Source organism: Haplochromis burtoni, unplaced genomic scaffold, assembly GCF_018398535.1.
Source record: "Haplochromis burtoni strain Fernald_Lab_line unplaced genomic scaffold, NCSU_Asbu1 Contig_351, whole genome shotgun sequence".
NCBI lineage: Eukaryota > Metazoa > Chordata > Actinopteri > Cichliformes > Cichlidae > Haplochromis > Haplochromis burtoni.
In genome coordinates this window covers 450,474-463,684 of record NW_024582712.1, presented here as the reverse complement: position 1 = coordinate 463,684, position 13,211 = coordinate 450,474, and the positions used below count along the sequence as shown (strand labels likewise).

Genomic DNA, 13,211 nt, shown 5'->3' with positions numbered 1-13,211 from the left:
AATATGCCGATACATGCAACCAGGAAACATGGTAAATTTGCAAGTGATGCCACAGTGAATTAGTGAAGTAAATTTTTGTTAAATATTTTTTTTAAATGGTTACTAATTCATATTAACCTCCTAAGACCCGAGCTCTTCCACAACATGCATTTTTAATTTTTCTTTGATATTTGGGCGTGTTGGGGCCCAATGAATGTAAAAACAAAGAATTACCAGATTTTTTTATTTTTATTTTTTTTTACCTTATTTTTGTTTTTAAGAAAAAATAAGAGCCGCATATGAGGATATTTGTTTAAAACTTTGATAAAACAGTAGCAGTATAATGTCCTCGTAAGTGGGTATCAGGCGCTTGTAGAGCAAAATTGAGTATTTAGGTCTAAATAACCCAAAATGTGATGTCCACATATGTGGACGCCAGGTCCTAGGAGGTTAAGGAAACTAGACAATCTGCCTGTCTACCTGAGACACCCTGTCATGTTCCACTTTAGAAAGAAAATATGAAACTGCACAAATTATTCTTGCATGAGGCCTCTGCAAGTCAGATCAGGCTTCTTTTTTTTGTGTGTTTTCTGTTTTTAAACTTATTTTACTGTACCCCTTACAAGGGTAAAATGTGATGCAGAAGAACAACTATGCATTGTGAAGTTCGTGCTCTGTGTTGGTTTTGCCGATCGCGTCGGGATTGGAGAGGGGGTCCAAGTCGGCAAACAGGTTGAACCACGCTGAGAGATCTTTGGATGTCCCTTCTGCCTCTGTAAAAAGATTTGACGAGGTAAATATCACTAAGAAAAGTCAGCGTGACGGTTTGGCGTTGGCTTTCTAGTTTATCCATTTCATTCTTATTTTCTAATGTCTTTCTAATGTCTTGACTTATATTGCCCAGGCCTACCTCTCTCTGCTGGCTTTGGAGTGCTCTGTTTGGCTTCAGATGAGTGCTCAGTTGCTTGAGTGGCAGAATGTGGGGCCCAATCTGAAGAGGAAGCATAGATTCGGGTTACTCACTAGGAAACTGTTACTGTGCAAAAGCACGATCCAACACGAGTCATTACACTCCATCGCACACAGCTGATGACTCGTCCCACAGAAAATCAAAACATTTACTGCATTGCAAACATTTTGTGAATACAAAACAGAAATCGTCTTGTTTCAGACATATTTATTTGGTTTCCATTCTTTTCCGTGTCTTGAAAATGCAACATGTAGCAGCACTTCATGGCTCTGGAGAGAACGGGGAAGTGTGCTGTACATTTCTTACTTAACCAAATGGAGAATTTGTTTTTAATTGTGTATTGTTGTTTCACCTTCAGCAGAACTTTTGAATAAGCTGAAGTACTTCGTAGATTTTACAGTTGCACCCTGACCTTGCCTTTTAAGTCCTACTGCCTGGATCTGAAATTGCTTGGCTCTTGGGAATATTTGGATTTTTTTTTCTCCTTCCTTTGAAGATGAGCCGTTTTAGTTTTGATTTGCCAGTTTGGACTCCATCCGGAGTTCTGTGACTTCTTTTGGATCAGTCTGCTCTGCTTTCTGTTGGCTTGTCTGCCTCTTGAAGGGCTGACCTCTTTCACCACTATTGCTTCAATCCAACATGCTCTAGAATATAATAGCCCTTTACTGTCATTGTACACAATGACAATAAAGGGCTATTCTATTCTAGAAGACAAGAGAGACGTACTGAATTTTAACCTATGGCAGAGTCCAGCAATAACAAGGATGTTGGTAAAAGTACAACTTAAAACCTTTATCATAGGCAAAATTCATCAAACTTTGTGTTTTCTTTAAATACAGTTTGGCTGCTGATCCTGTGCAATTTTTAATTTAAACAGTGACCTTTAACCAAAATCCCCTAAAAATGCTTTCTGTTTAGTACAAGGTTGTCAAGGTCATGCCATAATCTTACAGATAACCCACAGCAACTTGTTTTACAAGCCTTGAGAATGAGTGCTAGTTACAGCATGCAGTATTTAATAATAAGAACAAGTAACCATGTTTAGAAGCAAAATAAAGGATTTTTTTCCACATTTCTACCAGTTTCACAGCCTGATCATGCACTCTGAATATGACTGCAAAAGAGCTCTGATGTTAGCTCTGCAGTGGAGACAGACAGCTTTCAATGGGCTTGTGCTTTGGAAGTCACTCTGCAGATGCACAAAATTTACTGAAGGCCTAATTTGATATGTATGCCATATTAAGTGTGTGTGTGATAAGCCTCATGCCAACATTTGAGAGGAGAAAAAGAAAAGAGGCATGCTCTGTTTCCCTGTAAACTGTAAGAAGCAGTTTTGCATTTCAAGTCAGCCCCTGCAGCACTTCTGTTTGCACAGATTGACTACTGCTCATTTGCTTTATAACGATTTTATATTTCTACCAACGCTGGGTCTAATTATTGTTGGTGTTTACAGTTTCGTGTTCCGTTAATTTGGGGTTCAATCTGTCGTACCAGTTAAAAGTAGAAAATGCATGTTTAACGGCTTTTCATAGGAAGAGACTGAGGCCTCAGTACATTTCCAAAAGTCACTCACAAGTTTGTCTCTCTTGATATCATTTGTTTCTCCTTGACCTCGCCCATCTTGCATATCTTTATAGGACTTTTCTGTCTCAATGATTGTTTTGGGATTGTGGGAATATTCCCACAGTAATGTGCTGTGACTCATGAGTTAAATCTCAGTCATGCTACAGTAAATCACTCACTAAATCATTTTGTCTGACCTATTGCACTTTAATGATTAACACTGAATTGCCGGATTCTTATATGTGCCTCGGAAATGCAGTCAAACTATAAGCAGTTTTATAGAAGTGTGCAGCTTGCAACCTTTAAAGCTGGAAATTCACAAAACCAAGTTAACAATACCAGATGAGAATCCAAGCCAAGAGGAGATTGAAAGTAGTTGGCAATTACCTACGGGTAAGGAAATCTAATTGCTGTATTTTAACAGCCTTCTACTATTACTTTGACAGATGTGGATTTGATAAATCCTTTTAAAGCCACTCTTTTGCCTGTGTGGAAACCATTGGGGAGGAAAAAGCAGCTCATTTTAACTCTGCCTTTTGGTGATTTTGCTAATGCACTGATTCAAAGAAAAACTGTTTATTAGTTTTTAGGAATATGCATCTCTCCTTAATGTGTAATTAAAATAAATTATGGCTAATTGGTGGTTAATGGTGGCTAATTTTTCCAGGTTCTGCATGGTGGTCATGGTGAGAGAATCGGTCTAATGGTGCAAAATCCAAATGGTCTATTCTTTTGATTACTAAAGAGCTTCCTTGGACCAACTTACCAATTTTCTGGTTCACTCTTGTATAGTAGCACACTACACACACACACACACACACACACACACACACACACACACACACACACACACTGACCTGAGATGGAAGACTGCAGATTATTCAAACTCTGGTCCAAAAGCTGTGATGGTAGAAAGAAGTTTTCCTTGTCCTGGGCCTCTGTTGGTCTGGTGGATGCAGCACTTGTTCCTTCCTCAGTCTCTCCAAACACTTCTGTCCACTCCTGAGAAAAATCCCCCTCATCCACAGACAAACCTCCCAGGATCTCATTCAGTAAGGCCATGCTGTCTGTCTCCTCTCCCTCCGACTCTGGGAAGCAACAAAAAGTGTTAATTTAAAAATGTTTGGACGATTTTATCTTCTTTTTTTTTCTTTTTCTTTTTTTCCCCCACACAGTGTTTAAATTTTCACATTAATTTTAATTATAATTATCTAGATTCAAGACAGCTTTCCTTTCCTTAGTTTGCTTTGCCATTCACTATGGACTCAAATCACTGAGGGGACCATTTACACTTATTTCCACCTCCACATTTGAATTCACTGACTGTACTGATGTGGCTTTGCATGATTCACAGTTCAAAATAATCCTTGCTCATCTTGCACTACATCTTTACGCTGGGCCTTCAGGTCACCCTCTGCTTCTAACAAGTGCTCCATCCTTGCTGTAACCCTGAACTGTAGAAAAATTGGTGCCAGAATTGATAATAGGTCCCATTTGTTCTTAGTTTTGTTATTTTCCATATAATCAGATTATTTAACAATGAAGTCAGTTATTATTTTCAACCTAAAATGCAATTTAAAAACACAATTAAATCTTCAAGTTTTACATCTTTTACCTTCTCTCGCCTTGTCGCTGGTGTTTTCATTTACAAGAGAGATGAGTCTGTAAAGAAACAGAAATTAAGCTTATAGCATTTTGTTCATAGGTGACATACACAGTGTGTCCTCATCCCAGTGGGCCTTCAATAGATCAGTTTTTCTCAGGTGCTACCTGTCCTTTTGTCATTGGCACCAATCAGGAGACATTGACTCTGTTTTTAGAGACCTAAAAGTATGTGTTAGGATGTTGAATCCATGGCGCTGTCAGCTAGGAAGTCATGGCGTGGTAGCTTGTTTTGTTTTTTGCTGGTTGGGTGTAGGACCTAAAAACTGCTTGGTTAGGTTAGGGAATAATTGTGGTTTAGGTTAAAGTACACCCATTCACAACCATAATCCTGATGGGCTTGGAGTTACACCCATTTCACACTAATGCCATAACCTGTTGCATCACACACCGCCGCCTAAGGAAACAGTCTGCGTAAACGAGACATACCAGTGGCTTTAAGAAAACAGCCTTAGTTGATGCCTCGGGGATGAGTCAGGCTGACCTACAGCTGGCTTGCAGAAATTCTTTGTCTCTGTTCAGACTGAACATTGCCCATACATGTACTCGACATTTTCACTGTTTTTCGTACGCGTTTGGTTTTCTTGCATAACAATAGATATTTCTTGAAGCTCACTGGTCGTCTGTGGTTTCTTCTTTCTTTGCTTCTTCTGTTTCTGCCTTGACTTTATTTTTCCCCTTCTTTTTAGCCAGTTTGTCCACAGGGTCTTGTAAAGTCTGGAACAATAATTGGAACAAAATCATCGCTTATTGTCATTACATGTCTCCAGTGTCAGCATTTAGTACTGTTATTACTGAGACTCTTTCAGACCTTAATTGTAGAGAACTCATAATGCTGACAGCCCTTGAAGCTCTCATGGATGGCTGCCATGGTGTGGGATGTTTTCTCCCAGAAGTGCAAAAGTGTTGTCTAAGACACGCACACAAGAAACAAGTTACACGCTCAGCTGCTCAAGGTAAAAGTAGTAATTCACCCCAGCGGGTGATAGTTTAGACCTGCTGACTAAGCCACATGTGGCAGAGCCATTGAAAACACCATATTTAAGCTCGGTGGAGTGTACGCAGACAGCTGGGACTTGTGAGGCGTACCTGATATGTGGTTAAGACGTGAGAGAGGAGGTTGCAGCGGCTCGCTCCCAGCAGGTCCACTTTCTGGCAGACGTCATTCTTCAGTTTGTCAAAGCTCGTTTTGGTTGTGCGCACCTGAGCCTGAACCTGAGAGAGAATATATGTAAAATGCTCCCCACCTAGTATTATATGACACACAAGGAAAATGCAAACAGTCGAGTTCTTGTTCACGTAACTGTAAAAAGTGCTGGGTTCTTGCAGGCGGACCACCATCTATGGGTATGTTCTGCCCTCTGGTGTCAGGTTTTATAACATGTTTTCTTGCTTTTTGGTCTGTTGTGTTGTTAATGCTGAATTGATTAGTAAAATGGCATTTGTAGACCATGTTGAAATAACTACATGTTTTAGGGTTTTAAACTGTTGTCCCACTAAAACAGAATATAAATATGAACCAGACGAAGCACTATAAGCTGATGATGGACATTTTCCAGTGTTTCTGACATTTATTTTTAAGACTAAACATTTAATCAAAAAAAATTGACAGATTAATTAATGATTGCTGCAGGCCCTGCGGCAAAGGAAGAAATTGAATTTGTGGAAGTCATAATATTTTTGCCAATTTCCCACAGACTGCGTTGGCAGGGCTCTGATATTACTGTTTTTATGTTGCTCTAGGCGGGAGCAGCACTTCATCATATCAACAGTGGGGTTGCAGTCTGAGAAGTACCCATTAAATTAACAAAAGAACAATTAATTGGATTATATGCAGTTGCGACTTACTGGTATATAGACATTATGAATTGTCACAGGAGGTGCAGCTTAAACCCTGAAGTGTCACTTTGAACTATCACGTATGCCTGAGCCCTGAGATGGGCAAAACTAAAGAGAATGCAGGCATTATTTGTGCTAGTATGTAAGCTTTTCTTTCTGCTATGAAAAAGATTGTTAATCTCTTCATTGCTGTGCTCTGAAAAGAACAAAACAAACCTTTCTGAATTTCTCCATCTGTTTATGTGTATCTGGGTCGAGCTCCTGAGATACGTCCTTCATCCAAAGCAGCGCTCCACGGTACTCAGTCCTTGACTGCTCCATTCGATTCACTGTCAGCCACGTGTCTGAGATGGCACGATAACGGAACGTTTCCACCTCCTGGTACAAACGGCACAGCGGGTTCCTCAGAGCCAATCTGCAGGGTGTCGTATTAAACTCCGTATTAAGGTGCTGCATGTGGCTTGGATCATCATGTGGAAAATTTGTCATGTCTTGTCTACGCTGCAGATTAGTCTGCTGATTTATTCAGCTGCACTGAAAAGTATCTCAGCTCCAGGACGAAAAGCTTTAAATGATCTTGGAAATGCAAATGGTGAACTCAAGAATCAAAAGATGAGCAATGGGGGGAAAAAAAAATAGAAATACTGGCAAAACCAAAATCGTCAACATGACGTTCACGCTGCCGCTGATCTTACAAAATCTAAACAATATAATTTACTAAGTCATATTAATAATAATTATCACCACTACTGTCAGACTGACACACAGATTCGGACACGTAAATGAAATCCCTGTTTTCAGTAGAGTGAGAGTACCTATGCTGTGTAGTAACCCTGTCATCTGCTCTGTTAGGGCAGCTATTTTATTGCTCCTGATGAACATTCCTGATATGACTCTCCATCCTTTTTGTGGATTTGGGGTGATACAGTTGGCTGACCTTTACTTGAAGCTATTTTCTAGTCCAGCATGTGATTTATTTTAAGGATGTGGCAGACTGTACATTGATCCGTGTCCCCTACCTCTGCTGTGATGAGAAGCAGAGAGCTTTTCCTGTGGCTTGCATGATCTTTCCAGCTCTGGTTTTATCCTGAGAGCCCTGGGAGCGCAGGAAACGACCCAGCTCATTCTCTTCTTGGGAAAGGACTGAACAGTAAGAGAGAGAAATCACTCTGGATGGATATTAATATCTTAAGAATGTGTTTGTTTTGGTTGACATTCTAGAAGTCTTAAACTCAATCAGTAGATTCGTTGTACTCAAAATGATTTAACAATTATATTTGAACTTACGGCAGATCCTCCTCTGATACTGCTCAATGACCTTCAAAAGCTCCATGCATGTTCTCTGAATCGAGTGGAAGACCTGCATAACAAAACAATATCAGCATAAACACCTAGTCAAATGAAACGTTGTAATTGATGATTAATGATTAATGGAATTGCCAATGATAAATCCCTAATGATTTTAAATGAACCATCTACACAGGCCGAAGTCTGTTTTCAGCAGACAACACTTCTGTGTTTCATTGTGTTACCTAATGCAAGTTTATCATGGTAAAAGGCTAATTGATCATTTAAAAATCTCTTTTCCAATTATGTTAGCACAGCTGAAAGCTGTTCCGATGATTAAAGATGCAATTAATTTAGCTAGTTGAGTTTCCAAAGCATCAGCTTTTCTGAGTTCATTTATTGTGTCAAAACAAGGAAAATAATAATAGAAAAGGGAAAAGTGTCTTTTCAGACTCTTTATTCTTCTCAGAAATTAATATTATTCTATTAATGAAATTGCCAAATAACTTTTTCTCTTACAACAGTACATACTTTTCCCTTCATAGAACAGCACAAAATTACTCCAACAACAATAGAAAGAAAAGGTGGACACGCCAATGCACAACTGAGCAAGTGGACAAGTCCATCAGAGTCTCTTGTCTGAGAAACGGATGCTTCTCGGGATCTTAACCAGCAGCTTCACTAAATACCTGCGAAACTCAGTTTCTTCCAACAGTGAAAGGTTTACTTCTGTATTTGTTGGCATAGTTGCATAGGAGAAAGTCATATCCAAGTCTGGCTGAGAAAAGGAAAACGCTGAGATGAAACATACATAGACAACATAGATCGTGGATGGAAGAAGATTGGAGGTATTTGGGCCACAAAGAGTATTTGTGAGGTGTGGGACAAATGGAAAGACACTGGAGCTTTATGACACCTTCTGGTGGTGGTAATCTTGGAGGTCTGGGTAAAAGGACCCTGGAATAAGAAAAGTCAGTGCTGTGGCCTGTGGATATTGTTCAATTGGAGCCAATTTCTTTTTACATCAGGAGACCTAAACCACAAATTCAAACTGTGCAAGAACTATTTAGAGAGAGCACTCAGACAGCTACGTTCTGACTATAATGGAGTGGCCAGCACTCCCCAGTCTCAATCCTAGATTCATTGGTGTTACAACTTGACTGTATTGTATGCAAATGCCCATCAAATCAAAATCTCTGGTACTCTTTACTTTTTTCACAAAAAATCCTGCAGAAATTAGAAGCAGTTTTTTTTTTTTTTTTTGTATTTTAAGTCTTTACTGTGGAACTGGATTGTGATCCCGTTTGCTTTCATGATATTTGAGATGTTTAGATCTTTATTTGGCGTTGAACTGTAGCAAGTTGAAAGGAGCAGACAGATTAAAAAGACAAAAACATCTTTGAGATGTGGAGAAAATGAGCTGGCGGAGTGCTTGATGCCAAGCATGGTGGAAAACTCTTATGGAGACACTTTGTGGTGGGAAACTCTGAGAGTTCTACAAAATAAAAAGAACCTTGAACAAAAAAGACTACTTAATTTTGCAGCACCATTTTCCCCAGTTTCTTCCAACAGGCCAATAATCGTGACTCCATACCAAGCAAAACTGGAGAAGAAGCAGTCGGCTAGTAACCTGTCAATAATCAAGTGGCCAAGCATTGATGGCCATTGTACCATCAAACCAAACTAGTTGGAGGAAGCATAGAGTGAAATTTCTTAAAATTACCTGAAAACAGAATTTAAAATACAAAATTGTTTTTTCAGATTAGAAATCTTATTTCAAACCCTTACTGCCCTAAATATTCATTTTTTCCAATTCATGTGTTTGATAGGTTTGCATTTAAAACAAAAGAAAAGAAAAAAACAAGAAATTCTGACCTCAAACCTTTCAGCAGTGGTGTAAATAAACTATTCAAAAACTGAAACTCAAATTTGTTATGGACATTCTGCACCTCACAACCCGGCACATTATTTCTTACATATTTGTAATAAAAATAATTCAAAAGACAAAAAAAGAGGTTCAGTGAGTTGCATTAGTGGAGGTGTAGCAGACAGCTGTTGGCTACAGCTGCCTGTGTCTGTACATCTGTCAGTCCTCCTAACTTTAACTGTTACTGGTATCCAAATGAATAGGTTATAAAAATAAATTTACCCAAAGAACAGCTGATGTTTAGTTGGGCATGGTAATATAAAATAGGAACATAAACTAATCTAACTAAATGATTAAATACGTGTTTTTTTTTTTGAGGGTCATTAGTCTGTTTGCGCCCACAGGAGTCACCTGACCATTAGAAAAAAAATCTGCAAGTTTAATGCGCTTCTCCACTGACTTCACTTTATAGACCTGGAAGCTCCGCCCATCTTTTATATACAGTCTAAAATTGAGATGTTTATCAGGGGCATGGCCTAGATTAATGCTGGATGTTTATCAAGTATTGATTTCATGAATTAAGTTCTCCTCGCTCCAGTAATGGATGCCAGACGAGGGGGAGGGGGGTCGAGCAACCTAATAAAACATTTAAGCCTCGAGCAATTTCTGGCATAGTGTAAATCAAAAAGCCATTTTAGTCTGTGCAGCCTGCCTGAGGGAGGGTACCTTCAGCTTTCTTGATGTTTCTGTGGTGTGACAGAGGAGTACAGGAGCCAAAACTTGGCTGTCACTGAGCATGCTCTTAAACTATAAGGCCAAACCGTTTAATACTCCTGCTCACCTCCAGCTTGGCATCCAGATCTGCGTCTGAGGCGACCACATGCTCGTCCTCCTTCTTCCCGGTGACCTTGATGAGAGTCTGCTTGGTTTTCCAGTATTTCTGCTGGAACTTGTTTACCACAGATGAGTCTTGGCTTTGGATGAAGCGATCAAGATAGTCTCGGGAGTAACCACTGCAATGACACAAAGAATGGCGCAGTGCTGTGACTGCTCCCTCTCTTGGAAAGAACTTTATAAAATCTTTGGAGAACTTATTGATTTATGTGAAATTATGTCCACAAAGATATACTTACAAGTTTCCTCCCTCCATTTTCTTAGATTACCTGAGGGGTAAATAAAGTACTTGAATCAGTATTGATGTGGCCGTTGGTTTGAACTTTTTCTTTTTTACCATTGACTCCATATAATGCCTTAGTCACCTTATATTCTGTCTTATATGATAACACCTTGTATTTCTAATGCATTAGAGAATACATCTGCGCTTAACAAAATCGGCATTTTCTTCACAGCTTTGATAAAGCCAAACTTTTACATGTCTGCAATGATAGTATAAGGTAAGGGTGTTGCCTTATACCAGTATTGACAATAACTAATATTTTGAAAGATATATATATATATATATATATAAATACAGTTTGATTAAAAAATAAAATCATATTCGAAATAATGCATTAGTGTTAGAGTGAGGAATAGACTTTCTCCATCGCCTTTCAATCCTATTCTGAGTGAGTGTAATAAAAAGTTGATGGTTAATATGAGTGATAACACTATTTTTTTTCATTTGTTACCATGATGACTGTGGAGTGAAAATGTTATTTTGTCCTAGGAATGTTGTTAAATGTTATTGTTGGGCACTTTTTTTAGGAGGACCTGACATTTACAAAAATGTACCAAACTATTATGAGAAAGTGACCGTGGATCACTTCAGGGTTTTTCAGATACTGGAGCGTAGAGCCAGTGAGGTGGGCAATAAAAGAAAATACAGTGGAATTCTGAATTTATAATTTATTCACTTATTATTTATTTATTCACAATTGCATTATCCATCTCAAACAACTTAGCAGAAGGGAATTTAGTAGCTCATATGTCCTCTTTATTCTTTTTATTCTTTAACGTTTGTTGTACAAGAATGCAAAGTGACAATAAAAATCTATCATTGAAAGACAACCAACCAAACAATATGCCAGTTCTGTGCTGACATTTATTTCATCGAAATTTAACTTGGCTATTTTTTTAAAATAGTGTGAGAGAACCTCTGAATTTGTACAAAATGACAGCCAAAAAAGAAAACCCTCCAAAAACTACCCCTTAACACCAAAAAACATAATCTTTAACTTTTACATGCAGTAAGTTCTTTTTCACTTTTATACAGTGTTTCAAAAATTAATTAATTTAATCAAATCAAATCAAAATCAAATCACTTTTATTGTCACATCGCATGTGCAGGCACACTGGCACAGCACATGCGAGTGAAATTCTTGTGTGCGAGCCCACAAGCAACAGAAATGTGCAAACACAACAACACAAACCAGCAAATACAAGAATGGCTACATCTGAAACTAATAAATATATGTACAATATATAATAGTGTATGCATTTCTGGATGTGTATACTAAACATTTTCCTGTGTGTGTGTGTGTGTGTGTGTGTGTGTGTGTATACACATTTTACAAATTAAATAGTAAAAAAATAATAATAATAATAATAAATAAAATATATAAAAATATACAGAGTTGAATATGTGCAAAACAAGTGGCATTTATATACAGTGTGTAGTGCATAATGTTGAAATGTTGAATTTAGCTCATATTCAGCTATTAAGGTTTTACCTCTGATAATTTCCCCAATCCTAACTCTTATTTTCAGCTTCTTTGGAAAATGACTGCAGGTCGTTGACTACTTAATAAACAATATTTATCAAGACCTGTGCTCTGTTCAGAGTGCACACCACATTTACACTTTACATCTGCTGTGAAAGGCTCCAACCACCAACCCTACACCCTAACTTGGGAAAAAAAAGGGGGATAGATGAAGTTGTTATACTGAAGTTATTTATTTTGAAATTAACCGACGTTGTACAAATGACATATGAAAGATACAATTATAAATTGCATTTCTCTGAAGCTTCAGTAAAAGTTGACGGAAAAAATGGATTCAGACCCTGGACCCTGGAGAGACTCGACCTTGTTGGTGGATCATCATGACTTCTATGCTGGATAATAAGACGTGCCCGAGGACTTGGCTTATTTATATTTCTACCAGCTTTGTTTAATCATCGCCGGGAGTGGGATTTAGTTATCTGTGCCCGTTCTAAACATGGCAGAGGAGCACCACCTGTTTCCAGTGAGCGCCTCGCCTGCTGTGCATCATCACCGTGAAGAAATTAATAAATAATCACCATATCCTGCAAAGAGCGCGCGCGCGTCACGACTCGTTTAAAACAAATGGATGATGCGTTGCTGTCGTTTGCCTTCCCCGGTAGTAACAGTGTTTATAGAAAGACCCTGCAAATAATCTATACCTCTAAACAGGTAAACGTATGCTCATTTACGTCCTGATGTAAACTGAGCGGTTTATTCAGCAAATCCGCACTGGCAGAAAGAAAGCGCACTGTGCGGAAACCCAGCAGCTCCCCCCCGCCTCATCCTTTAAATATAACCGATACATATCACAATAAAACCGAGAGCATAGCAACATGAAACAGTTTGTTCCACACATACCTTTCCGCGTCGGTGACATGTAGAAGAGCCGCTTTATTTCCTCCCCATCGCCACACACACAGCAGCTCTGCCTGGCTGACAGGCCCTGATGTACTGTATACAGCTACTGTATGTACACACAGCTGCTTCTTCGCCACAGCTCATTGTCCGCGTGCACGAAACACCGCTGACGTCATCCAGACTTCGCCCCCTCCTCCTCCTCCTCCCCTCTCCCGCGCTGCATTCAGCCACTGCCCCACGTTAGTGTGCAAAGTGGGCAGATGTCTGTTGACTAGAAAATAATGACGGAGAGCAGCTGACGGAGGACACACACACACAGTGGACGTTTCATATTACCCCCTCTAATGTGTTCTACATTTAGAGCAGTGGACAAAATGGCAAATTTTTGCAGGCTTAGTAATTATTAGCACAAAGGAATAACTCTATTCTTAGAAAAATTAAAGTAGAAAATTACTTAAATGTTGCAAAAATAAGGGCAAATAAC

The 13,211-nt window shown here is 38.9% G+C and overlaps 1 protein-coding gene across 1 annotated transcript; it reads right to left on the bottom strand.

Annotated features, from left to right (window-relative positions):
- Positions 1–561: 561 nt before the first annotated feature.
- Positions 562–12,921, bottom strand: ica1 (islet cell autoantigen 1). The gene is made up of 13 exons (XM_005942849.3): positions 12,728–12,921; positions 10,301–10,330; positions 10,009–10,180; positions 7,301–7,373; positions 7,033–7,156; positions 6,230–6,428; positions 5,264–5,389; positions 4,986–5,084; positions 4,791–4,891; positions 4,128–4,174; positions 3,370–3,600; positions 890–970; positions 562–752 (listed from the first exon to the last, which is right to left on the bottom strand). Exons 2-13 carry the CDS (start codon positions 10,315–10,317, stop codon positions 631–633), a joined length of 1,392 nt encoding a protein of 463 aa, XP_005942911.1. The 5' UTR covers positions 10,318–10,330; positions 12,728–12,921; the 3' UTR covers positions 562–630.
- Positions 12,922–13,211: the final 290 nt, after the last annotated feature.